The following is a 19,917-nucleotide window of genomic DNA, read 5'->3' as shown; positions in this document are numbered from 1 at the left end:
TAGATACAAGACATGTCTCGTTGCTCAGAGTTTCAGCCAACTTATTGAGTTTGATTTCACTAATAGCTTTAGCCCTGTCGTAAAGGTGTCTAAAGTCCACGTTATCTTATCCCTTGTTGCCATGTATTCTTGATCCCTACATTAACTTGATGTCAAAAGCGCTTTCCTCAACGGCTATTTATCTAAGCCTGTCATTTTGGAGCAACCACATGACTTCATAGATCCCTTATATCCGAATCATGTATGAAATCTTAAGAAAGCTCTCTATGTTCTTCGCTAGATCTCTCTGGCTTGGTATCATTGCTTCTAAAGCTTTTCTCTGCAATCTTGGTTTTCTTTGTAATGTTGATGACACATTATTATGTGTTCTTTGTTGACGTTCTATACTCATCTACCAATAGTATATGTCGATGATATAATTTTCATAAAAAACGACAATGTTGCGGTTTATGCTCTATTGTCTTGCTTGTGCATTAAATTTTCAGTTTAGGATCTTAGGCGTCCAGGGTACTTTCTTGGCTTGGAAGTTTCATAGACTACTTTTGGCCTTTTCCCCAGTCAGTCAAAATATGCTCGTGATATTTTCGCCCGCACCGACTTGCTTGATTCCAAATCAGTCTCCACTCCCCTCGCTCTCAGCGCAACCTTCACGGTATTAGTTCTGACTTTGATGATCCAACTTTATATTGCTCATTGGTTGGTGCTCTTCAATATTTAGCCATCAGGCATCCTAACATTGCTTATTTTGTGAATACTGTCAATCAATTTTAGCAGCGCCCCACGCCTAAGCATTTCCAGACTGTTAAACGTATATTACGGTATGTTAAAGGCACTCTCAATTTCGGTCTATTTTTCTCACCCAAGGTACCCCGGTATTCATGGATATTCGGATGCTAACTGAGCATGTTGTATTGACACTCGATGTTCAACATATTGGTATATCATCTTTCTTGGTCCAAATCTTATCTCCTGGAGTGCGAATAAGCAACCAACAATCTCTCGCTCAAGCTGCGAGTCTAAATATAAGGCTCTTGCTAATACATCATCAGAACTTATGTGGGATACTTACCTCCTTCGGGACCTTCATGTTTATCCAGCTTCCCCTCTGAAGCAGTTCTTAGTGACAATAAAAGTGCATTTTTCCTCAACCAAAATAAGCGTGCCAAAAACTTTGATATTGATTGTCACTTTATGCAAGAACTTGTAGAATTTGGCCGTGTGGTTACTCAATTTGTTTCATTTCGCTTCAGCTTGCTGACATTTTCATGAAAAGTCTTCCCCCACAAGCTTATGAAATGTTTAGGTCCAAGCTTCGTGTTTCCTTTAATCCCACGCTCCGCTTATGAAAGGTATTAGTGATAATTATGATAATTAATTTGGATCTTCTATGCTTAGCTCCTTAAATATCTCATGTAAATTACTCTTGTCATTATTTACTTTCCGTAGACTATTTTATAAATTATTCTTGTCATTCTATATGAACCTATGATGTATTTCTTTTTTCTTTGTCAATAAATGAATCAAATTATTTCAACCTTCACAAAAACAATGTTAATTTAAAGATCAAATAAGTGACAAAAAAAAAATTACACAAGTTGAAGAAAAGGTCAAGAATGTGTGAACTTGACATTTATTTTATTATTATTATTTTTTTTAATAACGTAGGAATCTGCCATCGCTATCTTTCTGGTGCACTCTGTAAATTCTCGGCTGAACCTAATTGGCTGCAAACTAAATCTGATAAGACAAGTCACACTAGGCAACCACGTGTGATAAATAAGATCTGAAAACATCGAATTTAAACCCATGATCTCACACTAATGAATTCATCCCCACACCACCAGATCATCAATTTTTCGTATTTTTCATTATGATCAATTTTCACCGGATTAAGAAAACACTCAAAAAGTATATAAAATTCAATAGTCCTATTGCATGACATATATTTAGTGTGCACGCAAGTACTCGAAGAATATATATTATTAGTTTGGTTGGTTGTGATGAAAAGAACGTGAAAGAGAGGTGTGACTATAAAGTCAGAGGAAGTTACATTACACACACACGCACGGGTGTGTGTGTGTTAAGACTAGGAAAGACAAATTAAGCACCTTTTAATTTGTTTAGGACAGCATATATATTTTGTGTCCCCATTTTTTGTTTTTGTTAGGCTGTCATCATGTGATTTTGTCCCTCCCATTCCCATATATCATCCACTAATGTATTGCTCCCTCATCTTCTCATTTATTTTTTATATGGAGATTTTAGTATATTAATATTTTATTGAAGTGCGGTACGAATAAAATATGTAAAAATAATTTTATTCTTGATTTTTAGTGTAAAATTAATGATGTAATGATAAAGAAAAATTAAATTGACAGACAAATACAAAAATAAAAAGTTTTTCGAATGAATGAATCAAGTATATATGCTTCAAAATTCTTTTATTGTTTTAGATTGTGTACAAGATTTGAATGGAATGTGTGTAGTTACTTATTATATATACTCCATACAACAATTTAGCTAAAAACAAATTAATCAGTTATTATACATATATATTGAATTATGTACTTCTTCATCCCATAAAAAAGTATAATTTGTTTTTTTGTTTTTTTTTTTTTAAATTTTTTAATATTAGTATTATATTAAAAAGAAAAAAAATAATGATATTTGTGAATATATAATAAATTGTATTTATTATGTTGGATAAGTAGTATAATTTTTAAATTAAAAAAGATACATTTATTTTGAGACTGTTAGAAATAGAAAATAAAATATTTGTTATTGGCGGAGGTATAAAGTATAATGTGAATGTAGTATTGGACTATTGAACTATAATGTATAAGTTATGTTATCGATTTATAGTGTCTATATATTTGGTTTCTCCTTTCATAGATTTTTTAAATTAATCTCTCGCAAAAATTATTTCAAATATTTATTTAATTGTATTTGTAAATTGAAATTAATACTATTATTCATTCATGATTTTCTATATAAAAATAATAATAAATACATTTTCTTTTCTTTAACAAAAAATCACATCAAAATAATATATAAATAAAAATATAAATTAAAATATAGTTTTAGTTGTGTTTTTGGATCGGCTATTTTATATTAAGTACAAATATTTGTATTGATAATATATCTAAAAAAAATATATTTCATTTTAAAATTTCTACTTTTTTAGTGGATCAAATATATATTATATATTGTGTTAATACATGCATTTATATATTTTTAATAATATTTATAGAGAATTGTGTCAAAAAATACTAAGTGAACTGTTGTAGTAAAAAAAAATCGCCACCACTGACGGATTAATCGAAAAAGTCTATTAAAATTGATTTGTTCAAAGGGTTCTCGGCCTCCTAAAAAAAGATTTGAGCTATCTCAGCGATAATAAAAAAACTTATCATAAAAAGAAGTGAAAATAAAGTTAATAAACAAGGAAGAAGTTGGAATTAATGAAATAAAATTGTAAAAATTTGAAAAAAAATACCGTAAAAAAAATAAATAAAAATAAATAAAAATTTGAATGATGAATGGCTTGTGGTATTTGATCTTGATCTTGTTTAAATCTTGTTATTTTTTAAATTCATTTAGATAAAATCTTATTCTCAAATTTCCTTCAACTCCAACAATTTTCTAACAATTTCTAGACTTTTTTGTTTCGGGTTACCTTTAAATCGAGTTGGAGCTCCCTGAACAATGGGTCAGCAGATCCATCTACTATTTCCAGTTGTATGCTGGGCCGCAAATATTCTTGGGTTGAAAGACATTCGTTTGGACTGCACTTTCGCTGGGCGGCCGCGATTAATTGTTTTGGGTGTACATGAACAACCTTAATTCTTTAGGAAAAAAAAAAAAAACCTCTTATTATCTTATTTTGTTCACTTTATACTTTTGGAGAGATGAATTTTTAATGTTAGATTAAATTAATTAAGTTGGTAATATAAAAAATAATACTCGTTTTTTGTCACAATAGAGTTGTCTTTTTTTCATATTTTCTTATTTAGTAATTGTGGTACCCATTTTATAACAAAATTATTTCAACTTTTTTGAACTATCCATAATTATTAGTATAACCTACTTTTTAAAATTATTCAAAACGTAGAGTATTTTCTGGAACGGAAGAAGTATTTTATATTAAATTAATAATTTTTTATAAGTAAATAAAATATACATATTATATATTCTGTTAATATATACGTATATTGTATTTCTAAAAAATATTTATGAAAAATTCTTGCCACAAAATTACTAAGTCAACAACTCATGAGTAAATATATCTGTGACATTTAAAAAGGTATATATATATTTTTTATAAATTAATCTATGCTAATTATATATACATATATAGTATATCCTTTTAATATTTTAAATTTAAATTAATATTATTTATTTTACAAGATTTTTTATAAAAATATATATATTTTTTTACAAAATCTAATTTTAAAATATTGTTTAAACAAAACTCAAATCAATACATGTTTCAAATCAATTTGATACCATAATCAAACAAACTTTTAATATTTGAATTATATAACAATTATTTTTCTAAAAAATAATACTAATATCAATTATATTATATCGAAGCAAAATTTAAAATTATTTAAACATAAATATTATAATCAAACCCTATGAGAGTTTATTCAATTTCTAAAACTATTTGTTGTTTTGTTTTAGAAATTTTATACTATTTAAGAATCTCAATTTAAATTTAAATATTTTAAGATTTTGTTTAAATATTATAGTTAATAAATAATTAAAAAATGTAGTAGTAAAAATAATTATTATATAATATAATTAAAATAATTAATTTAATTAAGATTAAAAAAATTATAAAACTTAAAATATAAAAAAATGTACAATTAATTTCTAAAAAATAAAAAGAACAAATTATGTAAAACCGACTTAAATAGAAAATATATATAATTTATATATAACAAAGGAGAATAAAAAATAATATATTCCGTCCATCCCAAATAATTACTGTCTTTTTTTGTTGTTGTCTATTAAAAAGTGTGTTTACTTATGAAGTTTTAGTCTTGGGTTTTGATTTTGAATAGTAAAATTTTGAATTGAAATAGTTGTTTGATGTGATATAAATATGCGTTGATGTGATATTTTGAATGTAAAATTAAATTTTAATGTAATAAAATAAATAAAAATTGGGTGTTTGATTTGATGTTTTTAAAAGAAAAAAAAAAAATTTAAATAGTAAAATCAGGTGCAAAACCTAACAAGTAAACACACCATTTTTATAGAGTTTATTTATAATAAACAATTTTATTTACATATAATTTTATTATTTTATTTTAACAAATAATAATTTTTTACCTATCCCATTTTTTATATTAATTTGTTTTATTTGTGTTCGTGCACAAATAAAGTGTCATACAAATCCAAATAGGAGGGAGAATATAAGTATGTAAAAACTAAAATATTTAAATTATAAATGGATATTGACCTAAGTATTTTTTAATACATTTATAATTAAAAAATTTTTAATACATAATTCTTTTTAAAAAATGATATGAAATATATGACTAATACAAATAACAATATGAAAACAAGACGAAAGGAGTGTGACATTTTATTAATATCATAACATTCATATTTACCAAATAAATAGAAGTATATTGTTTGTGAACAATCTAAATAACAAAATATATTTAATAAAGGATAAACTGTTTTTTTAGTCGGTATCTAACTCTTTATCATTTTAAGATTTTAAGTGAACTCCGTTTGAAAATAGTCCCGTAAGTAAAAAAATTTCGCTAAAATAGTCATTTGGTGCCAAACTCGCCACGTTAGCCGCGGTTGATGACATGGCGCTGACGCGGATGATATGTCATCGCCACGTAGATTCCAAGTTTGAGGCCCATTTTAACGCAAATTTTTTACTTATAGGACTATTTTCAGACATGATTCATTTAAATGTCCTAAAAATAATAAATGAGATCATATACATGACTAAAAAAAAAGTTTAACAAGACATTTTGTTAAAAAAGAATTTTTTAAAAATTCCACGTGTTGCTTACGTGGCGATGACATGTCAACAACGGAGGGCCAGCATAGCAAATCCAACACCGGAGGATCATTTCAGTAAAAAATTTATACTTATAGGACTTTTTTTTCAGATAGAGTCACTTAAAATCCTAAAATATAAAGAGGTGAAAAAACAATTTATCTTTTAATAAATGGAGAGAATACATTGAGCCATAGACAAATGCTATCATATTAGTATTGAAAAAGTGTTGATTACCTCTGATCAATACATTACATGTGGTATAAATTTTAACATATAATAAAAATAACATAAAATATTTGAGCTTTTAACACAAAATACTATATGTTAACAAAACACATGCATAACATAACTCAACAACACAATATATAATCAACACAGTATGTACTGATTTAATTGAAACAACACATTAGGAAAAAGTTCTAATTAGGACTGAATAAGCACCCTAAGGACCCTTTATTTTCTAATCAAATAGTCGAATATATTAAGGTTCATTCTTGTCGTAAACAGCTGCAAGAAAACAACAGTAAAATTTCATGACTCCACAGGGTGTTTGAGTTCACATGCGTATGTATCTCTCTCTATCGGCCGTCGACAATAAATACAAACACGAAAACGAAAAACAAACATTTATATCGAAATCCTCAAGGCCGCGGAAACAACAATAGCTCTAGAGACATAAAGTGACAAAAAAAAAACAGGGGAAAGACATACAGATAAGGTCTCTTACCAGGTCACCGGGAGGATGTTTAATGCTTCGAGTATGTGGCGAGGACATCAAAATAATTGGGGAAGGTCTTGCGGGTGCAGCCGGGATCTTTGATTGTGACGGGAACATCTCCACAGGCAGCAAGAGAAAATGCCATGGCCATTCTGTGGTCGTCGTATGTGTCAATGGCTGCCACGCTTAATTTCTCAGGTGGAGTGATTACGCAGTAGTCTGGACCTTCTTCAACTGTCGCCCCCAACTGAAATTCGACACGCCAGACAAGTTTTTTTTTTTTTTTTTTTTTCAAAATAGTCGAGGCTAGAGCTATATATATATATGGAGAGAGAGTAGGAAAGAACCTTTCTGAGTTCTGTGCATATGGCGATCATTCGTTCGGTTTCTTTAACCCTCCAGCTCGCGACTGCAAATGTAAACGAGAAAAAAAAAAAAATCAATTCAAACGAGAACAGATGGTATTTGGTAAATAGAGTAACAGATTATAACGATTGGTGATTTTTATTTTTTATCTTTTTATCTTGTAAAGAGAAAGCTACCGTCTCTAATAGCCGTGGGTCCGTCCGCAAAAAGTGCCACAACAGCGAGGGTCATGGCGACATCCGGCATTTTGTTCATGTTGACATCGACGGGACGTAAATGTTTCTTTCCAGGTATGCGTCGCGGGCCTTTCACCGTTACGCTATTCTCAGTCCAGGAGACTTCAGCGCCCATCTTTTCAAGAACTTCGGCAAATTTAACATCGCCCTTCAACAGCGACATAAGATTATTTAGCAAAACAAAAAGCTCGTTTAATTCAAGATAGTTATCGGACATCATATGGTTTGTAAAACGCTTGAGTAGAAAAAATTTTTTTGAAATTGAAAACAACTGTTGTAATGTGTACCTGCAAACTGCTTGTGCCGCAACCTTCAACGGTAATAGTTCCTCCGGTAATGGCTGCCCCGGCTAAGAAGTAACTGGCGCTTGAGGCATCGCCTTCAACAAAGGCATTTCCGGGAGACCTTACGACAACAAATGTGTTAGTTTCATTTGAGACGGAAGGTGTGTTCTTTTATACGATTTTTCACAAATTCTACTATTCATAAAAAATTTTCTCAAATACCTAATTTTTATTTTTTATATTATACTAAAAATCAATTTTACTTTTAATACATTATATCAACAAAAAATTATATCACATCATACAACTATTCTAATTCAAAATTTTTACTATTCAAATCTCAACTCAAAATCCAATCCCCCAAACAAACACACCCCAAGTTTCACAAATAAGGAGCTTACTTGTACTTCTGACCTCCTCGAACCAAGAATCTGTCCCAGCTGTCTGTATGCTCGACAAAGACACCAAATCGTTCCATCAACTTGAGTGTCATCTCGACATAAGGAACAGAGATCAGTTTGTCGATGATTTCAATTTCAACATCTCCAAGGGCGAGGGGAGCAGCCATTAGCAAAGCTGTCAAGTATTGGCTGCTAACCGATCCAGAGAGCTTAACCTGAAAGAAATCATATACAACTATAATTTATCAAAGAATCGCCCAGGTAACAAATAAAACTAAGCATATATACACTTAATACTTATATATAGATATATGTTTTTCTCGATAACACATACAATTACAGATATGATCATTTCAGCTGCTTTCTCTTATGCACTTTCAAAAAATTTAAATTTTGTGAAAGTAAAGAGAAGTTATACTTCCTCCGTCCCAATTCAAAGTAACTTTTTTTACCATTTTTGTCTGTTCCACTTCAAAGTATTCATTTTCTATTTTAGAAAAAGTAATCATATACTAATACCGAAATACCCTTAACTTTTACTTAAATTACAAACATACCATTACACGTACAATTACTTTATACATAAAGTTGACAAAAATGTCAAAAACTCTTACATATTTTCACTAACCAATAAAATATTACTAGCATAATTCATTAATCTACTGCAAAATCTCAAAAGGTCCAATTGAATTGGGATGGAGGAAGTATATAACAAGAAATATTAAAACTAGAGGACGGCACCAACATATAGATCAACATGGTAATGTGGTAAGACAATTGTATGTATGTGTATATATAGATAATGTGAGAAAAATCTTGAAATTAAAATACTAAAGTAATGCTACAACACTCGTTTAAATGAAAGGGAAGCATACCTTTCCACCAGGGAGGCCCCCTTTCCCCACGACACGAACAGGGGGGCAATTTGTGCCGAGAAAACAATCAACATCTGCACCAAGCTGTTTAAGTCCAGTGACTAAATCACCAATGGGCCGCTCTCTCATTCGAGGAACACCATCAAGTACATATCTACAGGCCATATCGATTAAAAATCAGTCTAACTAAAAGAATCCGGGCATCAATACGAACAGGGGCATTATTTCTAAGCCAACTGAAAAATCAATATCATCTGATCTTATTATCTTAAACTTGCAATCTCATAAACAGCATAAAGGAGTACCTCGCATTGCCACCAGCAGCGACAACTGCAGCAGTCAACGGGCGCATAGCAGTTCCTGCATTTCCTAAGAAAAGTTGAATTTCATCCTTTGCTTCTTTCGACACTGGAAATAGACCACCGCTGCCTCCCACAACCGCCTTTTGATTAGCTTTGTCTTCTTCCACGTGAAGACCGAGCGTTTTCAGGGCACCGAGCATATAATGAATATCATCACTGCTTAGTAAATTTTCCACCACGGTTGTTCCCTAACAAGTGTAAGATTTGCTATGAGTACACAAATAGCATCAACATAGAAAATTATACGATATAGGGATCATCAAAGGTTGTACTAATCCTGCAATAAAAGCACAGACAAACAACTGAATCATCGATTTAAGGCATAGTAAAGGATAAGCAAACATATTTTCAAAAGATAATAAATCAGGTTAATGTAACTATGTTCAAGTTGAGGGGATTTTGTTTGAATAATTCATTGTATATATGTATAATATACTGCTCATTACCTACTTAAGAGAGATTCTGGTAAACTAAACTGTTTACACAAATCAATCGTTCTCACTGCAATCTACAAATAGTCCAAACTTATTAAGTTCACTAGTAAAACACATATTTCACTTGGTTCAAATCACTCAAAACATTATACTACATATAAAGAACTGCAGATTTCAGAGAAGAGAAGCCATGATCACACATCACAGCTCAATAAATGACGAAATCCCCAAAATCTACTTCTCACATAGTGCTCTCCATCTTTTCTAAGCTAAAAAACCTTATTTCGCTAATAACCAAAATCGAAACATTACCGGTAATTGAACAGTTTCTTGAAATAACACAATTTCAAGCCAATTGCTAATTGACTACCATAGGTCGATTTATCTTAGAACTAGAATATTTGGCAACGATTGAGTATATTCTCATTTCTAACAACGGATCAAAGCTAGCTACAGTTTATACACAAGGCAGAAACTTCAGTTGTTCATAATATATTGCACACCACATCTAGGGTTTATACAGACAAGAAGAAATTCACAAGAAATCAATACTCTTGGCGCATAAATTACCTCAGAGAGAGCAGCAAGAAGTAAAATACGGTTGGAAAGAGATTTGGAGCCCGGCAATTTAACAGTGCCGGAAATATCTTTGATTGGCTGCAGCACAATCTCCGGCACCGTGGACGGCTTCTCCGCCGTCGCCGCCGTCGCCGTAACCTTCAAAAGACGTGATTTCCCTGCACCGGAAACATAATCTCTCTTGGAATCACGGGATGCTTTCAGCGAATTGCCCGAATTCCAAGAGGCAAACGACAACGAGACTGAAGTCGAAGCGGAGGATTTAGGGATAGGCGTCGGGAATTTGGGGAAATTTAAAGTGTGCACCACGTCGACAGCCCGCGCCATTTGGAGATCAGAGGAGGAATTCCCGATTGGCGATCTATATTTCTCTGGGATGGTGGGTATATAGATGGAAAAATGGCAGAAAGTGCAGCAGGCGAACTGGGCCAGATGGGGGTAGGTTCGCGGCGGTGGTTGGCGGAGGAGGAGGATGGTCTTTGTCACTGTTCTTACCAAACACCTTTGTCTATCAAAGTAGGTTGGTAAGAATATTTAGGATGTGTTTGTTAGGGTTTGGATTGTTTTATTGGTATCCTACGTCGTCCAAATCTTTCACTAGGAAAAAAAATTAATTTTGGTTCTAATATCATCAAAATTGTCTCAATATAAAAAAAAAACTCATTAATTTGAGTATTAATATAAATAATTTCAATCAATTTTGGTCTCAATATAAATAATTTCAATCAATTTTGGTCTAATCGATAAAAAAAAACTAACGGAAATTGCTGATGTAGACATAACGGAAGTGACGTGGCAGTTCACGTGAAAACTACACGGCCATGTACAATTATGCACGACCATGTTGTTACATGGCCATGTAAATTTCAGTGTATAATTATACATAGTCATATTGTTACACGACCATGTTGTTACATAGTCATATATATTTCAATATATAATTATACATGACCATTTAGTTATACTGCCGTGTACATTTCTGTTTCGATTTAAAATTTTATTTTTTTGTTATATAGGAAATTTTTTTATGAATAATAAAATTTTGTACAAAACATTTCAGAAGAATATATCTTATAAAGTTTTATATTTGAATTAAAATTGATAAATTTTAATTACATTATAATTATATACTGAAATATACATGGTCGTGTAACAACATGGCCGTGTATAAATATACATGGTCGTGTACTTTCCATGTCAACTGCTACGTCACCTCCGTTATGTCAATGTCATCAATTTCCGTTAGTTTTTTTTTAATGGTATGACCAAAATTGATTGAAATTGTTTATAATAAGACTAAAATTGATGAATTTTTTATATTGGAACCACAGTTGATTTTTTACCTTATTATTATTATTTTTGGTCCTTCAAATTTATTTTTATTTTTTAAAAAATAGAAAAAAATTATTTTTACTTATGAACACATAATTGGACGACAAAAATGATATTAAATAATAAAAATTTTGAATAAAAATAATATATGATGCCGCATAATCAAACATTCATTACCAAGATATCTATTTTTACTATAATTATTTTATATATAAAATGTTAAAAAAATTTACATATTTTTTTTAACTAATAAAATAAATAGTATTATTTTTGAATTTACTATGAAACTCCAAAAGTCCCCTTTGAATTGGGGCGTAGGTAGTAGAAAATAAAAAGTAGAGGTGTGCTTGTTTTATAATTTGTTTGAATAAATATTTTTTATATGAGATATAGAAAATTGCATAAGTAATTTATTAAAATAATTAATGCTTGTAGAATAATCGTTTTTAGAAAATGTGTTAATTTTCTTTAATAGAAAGAATACACGTGATATTTGATTTGATATTTTAAATGTAAATTTAATTTTTGATATAATATAAAATATAAAAAATAAAAAATTAATTTGATGTTTTTAAAAAATAAATTTAATAAATAATAAAATTTTGAAGGAAAAAAAAAAAAAAAACGGGATGCACATTGTTTAAATCGACACTATTAGACCATCTCCAATTCATAACTCTACTTTTGCAAAATTTATAATACATTATCATTATTGCAGGGTTTTTTAAGTCATTCATCTTCAATCACATCCTCTATTTTTACAAATTACAATAACTCATCTCCAACCACACCATCTATTTTTATAATTTTTTAATTTATAAATAACGTTAAATATTTTATAACTTTTTATATATTTAATTTATAAAAATATATTAAATATTATATCAATAAATAAAATTTATAATTTTTCTTATTATTTGATTATACAAAATAATAAATATTTTTAAAATTAAATAAATTTAAATTTTAATATTATTAAATAATATTTATGTAAAATATATATATAAATACTATATAATATTATTTAATTAACTATAATAAATACAATAAAATTAAAATATATATAAAAATAATTTATTTTATAACTTATACCCACTCCAACCTTTTATATTTCGAGGAATACTTATATAAGTTGCGCACAATTAATATCTTCATGGACAGTGTATTCAGAAGTTCGAGAACTTATTTTAATTTTATTTGAATGAGAAGTCATAAGAAAGGTATAATTTTTGTTTTGAATGATACTACTAGATGTTGTATGATTAATTGTTTTGAAGTTTAATATATATCAACAAAAATTTTATGGTATTCAATATTATATATTAAATTGTGTCAATTTAATTTATATCCAATGTTAAATATTGAATTGTGTATATTTAATTGATATTCAATGTCCATTCAATTGGTATCCAATGTTAGATATTGATTTGCGTCTATACAATTTGTATTCAATATTAAATTCTGAATTATATCCCTTCAATGGTATCCAACTTTGAATATTAAACTGTGTCCATTCAATTGGTATCCAATGTTAAATTCTGAATTATATTCATTCAATTGATATTCAATGTTGAATCCCGCATTATGATCATTCCATCCAAAGTTCTGAAATCACATCTTGCAATTATTGTAAGATTATGTCATTTTTGGGATAAAAATATTTTACATGGTATATTGTTTATATGCAATATCATGCATAATATGATTATCGACATATAATTGAAAGAATCGCAGATAAAAAAAAATGGTTTATTTTGACAAATTTTCAGTTTATACAAGCAAATTAGAGACAAAGATGCATGTGTAGCACTATAGAATGTATTAATAGATTGCTTATGAAAGCGAAATGCTAATAAAGTGGATTATAATAAATAATATTTTATTTTTGTATCTATATTTTATACCCTTATTTTCTTAATATAATTCTGATTGTACCATAATTTATTATTTTCTTTATTTAAATCATAATATATTTCACACAAAATATAATCAAATCAAATAATAATAATTTTAAAAATTACCCATATTGTAGAGTTTGAATTTATAAAAAAAATATTTTTGATGTTAATATGTAAATGAATAAAAATTATGTAACTGTTTAAAACCTATAATATATGTCAAATATATTTTAAAAAAGAAAAAAGAAAAAAAGAATGAATTGAAATATAGTTAAAAATTTTAAAACAAATGGAAAGTTATTCTTACAATCCCATCTATTATGTAGAACCCAGTGACAATTTTCACCTACAACCAGTCAGACCCGGACTTGTTAGGACGCTTTCTTTACCCAAATTATCCAATTTTTTACTAGTTTGTCTATGTATTTTTAAAAATATATATATATATATTTTTTCATAAATATTTCATTAAATATTATTTTAATAAAATTTATTTCCGAACTAATAAAAAGGTAAATTCAAATCAAATTTATTTCCGAACTAATAAAAAGGTACACCAACCGCAATCACAGCTGCTGCAGAATTTGGCAATTGGTAGTTGGTTGTAAGATTGTATGTTGTGTTTCTTTGTTTTGAATTTTTTTTACTTCATCCGTCCCTTTAAAGGTTATTATTTTTCATTTTTGTCGGCCCAAAACAAAGTTACTATTTTTCATTTTTGTCTGTCCCAAAACAAGATTACTATTTTCTAATTTAGTAATTGTACTACATATTTTACATAATAAATACCCTTTTAACTTACAATATATTACATAAATATCATTATTTTTATATTACACCGTACTAATATGAATATTTTTGTCTTTTTTACTATAATCTAATATAGTACTAATATTCAAAAATCTAGTTGAAAAAGCAAACGCTACCATTCTCGTGGGACGGAGGGAGTATTTAAGTTTGGTCAAAAAAATACAGAATCAAAGAGTAGGAAACTGAATTTTAATGGTTAAAGAAACACACTTCTCTGAAGTTTAGGCAAAAACAAATCCAAAAAAGAACATCATTGATCACTACAATCAAATTGCAATAACTTCATTCCATCCTAAACTTTCACCAACAAAATAACACAACACAAAACCCTCACACACATACCTTATAGTCATCTTTATTCGGAAAAGGCCGGAAGACGAACCGGCCGGCCGGCCGCCGGCGCGGCGGCGCCGAGTCGAAAAATCTTCGAAAATCAACAGATTCAAACCTAACATAACTCCTTAGCCGCAGCCACAACAGCCTCGGCCGTGATCCCGAACTCTTTGTATAATTTACCGGCAGGGGCGCTCGCGCCGAATCCGTCGACTCCGATAGCTTTACCTTTCGACCCGACGATTCTCTCCCACCCGAATGTTGATCCCGCCTCGATGCTGACCCGCGCCGTCACGGCAGCGGGAAGAACGCTTTCCTTGTAATCGCTCGATTGCTCGTCGAAAAGCTCCCACGAAACGAGGGAGACGACTCTCACAGCCTTGCCATCTTTTCGGAGCTCGTCGGCAGCCTTTGCGGCAATCTCAAGCTCGGACCCGGTTCCGATCAATATTACGTCGGGGTTGTTTCCCGACGAATTGTCGGATATTACGTACCCTCCTTTCTCGACTCCTTCGATTGAAGTTCCTGGAAGCTGCGGCAGCTTTTGCCGGGACAGGGCGAGGATCGAGGGCCTCTTCCGGTTTAGGACAGCGACTTTGTACGCGCCGGCGGTCTCGGTGCCGTCGGCGGGACGGAGCATCAAAATGTTGGGCATTGCCCGGAAGCTCGCCAAATGCTCGATGGGTTGGTGCGTTGGGCCGTCTTCTCCGAGTCCAATCGAGTCGTGGGTCATGACGTAAATTACGCCGGTTTCCGAGAGGGCCGAGATTCGTATCGCCGCTCTCATGTAGTCGGTGAAAACGAAGAATGTAGCGCAGTAGGGAATCAGTCCCGGGCTGTGGCAGGCGATGCCGTTGCAGATGGCCCCCATGCCGTGCTCGCGGACGCCGAACCTGACATTGCGTTCTTCCGGCGTGTCCTTCTGGAAATTTCCAAACATTTTGAGAAGCGTCATGTTCGAAGAGGCGAGATCGGCACTTCCGCCGAGCAGGCCGGGGAGGACCATGGCAAGAGCATTGAGGTTTTGCTGCGATAAATTCCGAGTAGCGTCGGCCGGGCTTTCCGGAGTGTATATCTGAAAAACAATCCCCCATATGAGTCGAAACTATTACATAAAATCATCGACTCGTAAAAAGAAACTCACCGGAAGAGCCGTCTCCCAACTCGTCGGGAGTTTTCCCTCGATGATAGATTTCAGCTCGGCCGCTTTCTCGGGATACTTTTTCTCGTAATCTTCGAATTTGGCATTCCAATCGGCCTCCAAAGCAGCGCCGTCGGGAGTATGACGGCTCCAATGTCTGCCCGAAGCGTAAACAAAAATTATACGAGAAAAAATTAACAATACATTCCGAAAACGTTAAAGATCGTTACTTTTTCACATCCTCCGGCACGTGGAAGGGCTCGTGCGGCCATCCGAGGTTTTTTCGGGTAGCCTCGACTTCCTTGGCACCCAACGCGCTTCCGTGCACGCTATATGAATTGGCCTTGTTAGGAGAACCGAAACCGATCGTTGTAGTTACCTTCGCACACGCAACAAAAACAAACTTAATCGATCAGCAAATATCGAATTCCGAGTAACAAAGATGAAAAGAATCGACCTTGATGAGCGTCGGCCGGTCTTTCACCGCCTTAGCTTCCTTGATGGCAGCGCGGATCTCGTCGTAACCTGTGTTACCGTTCTTCACCCAAATCACGTGCCAACCGAGAGCCTCGAATCGGGTTTCTACGCTCTCAGAGAACGCGATCTCCGTATTTCCGTCAATGGAGATGTGATTGTCGTCATAGAAAGCAATCAGCTTCCCGAGTCCCCAGTGTCCCGCCAATGAGCAGGCTTCGTTTGCGATTCCTTCCATTTGACACCCATCGCCAAGAATCGCGTATCTGTGTAAGCAGAACAACGTCACAAATCAAATTCTGAATGAAAGCGACCCAATGCGAGTACAGGGAGGGTGAAAAAGTTTCTGCCGTACGTGTAATGGTCGACAATTTCACAATCCGGTTTGTTGTATCGAGCTGCCAAGTGCTTCTCGGCCAGGGCTAAACCAACAGCATTCGCAATTCCTTGGCCAAGAGGACCTACACGAAAGTAAATTATATAAAACATCGATTGTTTTATATATTCTCGATTTGTTTTGATTTTGTGTCATGGTTCTTACCAGTGGTGACTTCGATGCCGGGAGTCTCGAAGTTCTCGGGATGGCCGGGAGTCTTGCTTCCCCATTGTCGGAAACTCTTCAAATCCTCCTCCTGTAAGAACACCATAGTATGTTCATGTTTATGTTTATCTTCAAACTTATGAAACTGGTTTTCGAATTCGATGATTTATATATATATTTGAAAGAGTGAAACAAATTCAAGTCGATCCAATAAAAATGGCTATCAGAGCAATGATGAACAAAAGCACAAATGAAGCTAAGCTGCTACAGAGCTCATCAATCCAGAAAGGAACTAACTAAAAATCAACTGAAATGGATGCTTGATCGAATCGTTAATAAATTTCTCAGAATCGATCTCTGCAGTTAGGGGAAAACACAGTAAATCGATGCATATGAAATGAAATTGAACTATGAGAGAGATCCATATTCAGCTTAACGGAATTGAAAAGGCGCAGAATCGATTTGGGGCAAATTAGAAACCGAAACCCTAGAAATTGACCTTGACGGAATCGTATCCAGCGAGGTGAAGGAGGGCGTATTGCAGCATACATCCATGGCCGGCGGAGAGCACGAAGCGGTCTCGATTGAACCAATAGGGATTCTTCGGGTTGTACCTCATAACCTCGTCGTACAAAACGTGTCCCATCGGAGCGCAGCCCATCGGGAGGCCAGGGTGACCGGAGTTGGCCTTCTCCACGGCGTCGATCGCCAGGAATCTGATCGTGTTGACCGACTTCTCCACAAGCTGGACATCGGACGTCTTCTCGACGGTCTCGACGGCGGCGGAGGCTCTGATCGCCGGGAGGTGAGTTAGGTTAGGGGTTTGGCGGCGGGGAATGGTGCATAAGAAGTGATTCGAGGCGGATTTGAGGCCGGAGAAGGATGGAATTGAAATAGTCGGGGCGGCGGAGGGGGGGAGACGGTGACGGTGATTGGTGGAGCGTGAGAGGATGGCCTGGGAGAGCGTGAAGGATGCAGAAGCCATGGCTGTGCACTGCGGTTTTCTTCGGTAATGTCGAGATCGAGTTTGGTAAGAAGAAGACGACGCATACAATACATATATGTATGTGTATGTTGTACGCGAGGGTTTAATATTTTATTCAATAATAATAATAGTAATTTACAGGTCGTTGGGTTTTAGAAACCCAAGAATATATGAAAAAGGTATGAGGAAATTTTCAAATAATTATATATCCAAATACACCGAATTTGTTTCTTTAATTTCAAATTTCATATTTTCACAATTTGACTTTTTATTTTTTATTTTTTTAAAAAAAAATTTATAAAATATTTCACCATATATTTCAAACTAAAAATTTTTAACCTATAAAAAAAATATATTATAGAATATTTTATAAAAAAAAAATAATATTATATCTTAAAAAAAATAATAATAATAATAAGATCATCTCCAATTTAACGTTATTAATGAAAATGAATGGAAAAAATAGTATCGATTTGCTCAAATCTATACAATTTTCAATGTCAAATTTTGATATTGCACTGTAGCAACATTAATTTTTTTGTGTTGAAATTTTCTTTTCTTTTCTTTAACAAAAATTGTGTATTCGTTTCTTTTATTTTTTTTTAAAATTTTATTTATTTATTTATTTATTTATTTTAAAGTTAGGGTAAATTGTAAATATAAAAAGTTGCTTAAAATAATACTTCTTTTGTCCGGCTCTAAAAGTCTCATTTACCTTTTACATCATTCTACTTAACATTAAAAATATTTTTATAGTTGTATAAGTTTTTTTTGCACAAATGTCATTATAATAGTATTATAAGACATCAATATAAGTATATTTGTTTTTTTTTTTTATTTGTACAATGTTTTTATATAATAATTAATATTCAAATATCAACACGCAAAAAATAAATGAAATCTTAAAGCCGGATTGAGTAAGTATATAGCATAGAATATTCGAAAATATATTTTTTAGATTAAAACATAAAATTGCGGCCTGAAATAAAAATATTGTAAAATTTTTTTTTTCAAGTTAAAGTTCGAATATTATTTTATTCAATCTAATCATATGTTTACTATACATTATTATAATTTGAGATAAAGTAAAGTCTCGTATAATATATAATTAAGTACTTCGTCCGTTACTTAACAATATATCTATTTTTTTATTTTGGTCCGTCCCATAACAAAGTATAAATTTTTTTTTTTAGTAATTGTATTGTCTATCTAACCTTACAAATACCCTTCTAATTTACAATATATTACACAAATGTCATTACATTTATTTCATGCAATACTAATATGGTTAATTTAGTCTTTTTACCTTTATTTCTACTTTATCTCAATATAATACTAATATTTCTAAAACACAAAAAACAAATGGATATATAGATATGAAACGGGGAAAGTATTACTCCCTCCGTCCCATAATAAAATATCTATTTTTTCATTTTAGTATGTTCTATAACAAAATATTCATTTCTTTTGTTAGTAACTGTACTATCCACCTAGCATTACAAATACCCTTACAACTTACAATATATTACACAAATATCATTACATTTATATTACACATACTGATAAGGTTATTTTAGTCATTTCTACTTTATTTCAACTATATCTCAATATAATATTAATATTTTTATAACTACGTGCAAAAAAATAAATGAATATCTACTTATGGGACGGAGGGAGTATTAATCTTTCTCTTATAATTGGTATTAAATAATATTAAAATATTATTAATATTAAAAAACTAGTTTATTTTTCATTAATATCTAATTTATTATAAATTTTATTATATTATTAAAGGTATTTTAAATAAAATTAATAATTTTATACGATAATCAATTAAAAGTATTCACGAATTATTTTAATATATAATTATATAATTTATTACAATAATATATGTATTCCTATAATATTATTCTACAAAATAAACACCCTAAAATACCATTTAAAATTTTTAAATTTTATTATTTGAATTCTGTATTTTTTAAGGAAATATTTTTTTTTAAAAAATATTTTATTATACGCTTAGTTTAATACTAAATCTAAACTAAATCAATATTCTCAAACCATACCTAAAGAAAAAGACAATTTTTGAATGTTTTTAAAAATAATAAAATATTACC

At 31.5% G+C, this 19,917-nt stretch overlaps 2 protein-coding genes across 2 annotated transcripts; both read right to left on the bottom strand.

The window, feature by feature from the left end:
- Positions 1–6,539: 6,539 nt before the first annotated feature.
- Positions 6,540–10,799, bottom strand: LOC127263034 (3-phosphoshikimate 1-carboxyvinyltransferase 2). The gene is made up of 8 exons (XM_051291959.1): positions 10,278–10,799; positions 9,217–9,461; positions 8,912–9,065; positions 8,037–8,251; positions 7,639–7,756; positions 7,292–7,499; positions 7,097–7,158; positions 6,540–6,996 (listed from the first exon to the last, which is right to left on the bottom strand). Exons 1-8 carry the CDS (start codon positions 10,611–10,613, stop codon positions 6,778–6,780), a joined length of 1,557 nt encoding a protein of 518 aa, XP_051147916.1. The 5' UTR covers positions 10,614–10,799; the 3' UTR covers positions 6,540–6,777.
- A 3,687-nt stretch (positions 10,800–14,486) lies between these two features.
- LOC127263025 (transketolase, chloroplastic) lies at positions 14,487–17,862 on the bottom strand. Its single transcript, XM_051291946.1, has 7 exons — positions 17,315–17,862; positions 16,816–16,906; positions 16,630–16,735; positions 16,258–16,540; positions 16,031–16,179; positions 15,804–15,957; positions 14,487–15,734 (listed from the first exon to the last, which is right to left on the bottom strand). The coding sequence occupies exons 1-7, from the start codon at positions 17,798–17,800 to the stop codon at positions 14,775–14,777; spliced, it is 2,229 nt and encodes a 742-aa protein (XP_051147903.1). The 5' UTR covers positions 17,801–17,862; the 3' UTR covers positions 14,487–14,774.
- Between the last annotated feature and the right edge of the window lie 2,055 nt (positions 17,863–19,917).

Source organism: Andrographis paniculata, unplaced genomic scaffold (genome assembly GCF_009805555.1).
Source record: "Andrographis paniculata isolate CXL003 unplaced genomic scaffold, ASM980555v1 Contig15END, whole genome shotgun sequence".
Lineage (NCBI taxonomy): Eukaryota > Viridiplantae > Streptophyta > Magnoliopsida > Lamiales > Acanthaceae > Andrographis > Andrographis paniculata.
This window is presented reverse-complemented; position numbering and strand designations above follow the sequence as displayed.

Excerpts from the sequence above, each read along its gene's own strand:
- LOC127263034 (XM_051291959.1), bottom strand. The coding sequence starts at position 10,613 with ATGGCGCGGGCTGTCGACGTGGTGCACACTTTAAATTTCCCCAAATTC. Across the intron at positions 9,066-9,216 it reads GCTGCTGGTGGCAATGCGAG|ATATGTACTTGATGGTGTTC; the intron begins GTACTCCTTTAT and ends TATGGCCTGTAG. Across the intron at positions 6,997-7,096 it reads TATGCACAGAACTCAGAAAG|TTGGGGGCGACAGTTGAAGA; the intron begins GTTCTTTCCTAC and ends GTCGAATTTCAG.
- LOC127263025 (XM_051291946.1), bottom strand. The coding sequence starts at position 17,800 with ATGGCTTCTGCATCCTTCACGCTCTCCCAGGCCATCCTCTCACGCTCC. Across the intron at positions 16,907-17,314 it reads CTGGATACGATTCCGTCAAG|GAGGAGGATTTGAAGAGTTT; the intron begins GTCAATTTCTAG and ends GTGTTCTTACAG. Across the intron at positions 16,736-16,815 it reads CGGCATCGAAGTCACCACTG|GTCCTCTTGGCCAAGGAATT; the intron begins GTAAGAACCATG and ends ACTTTCGTGTAG.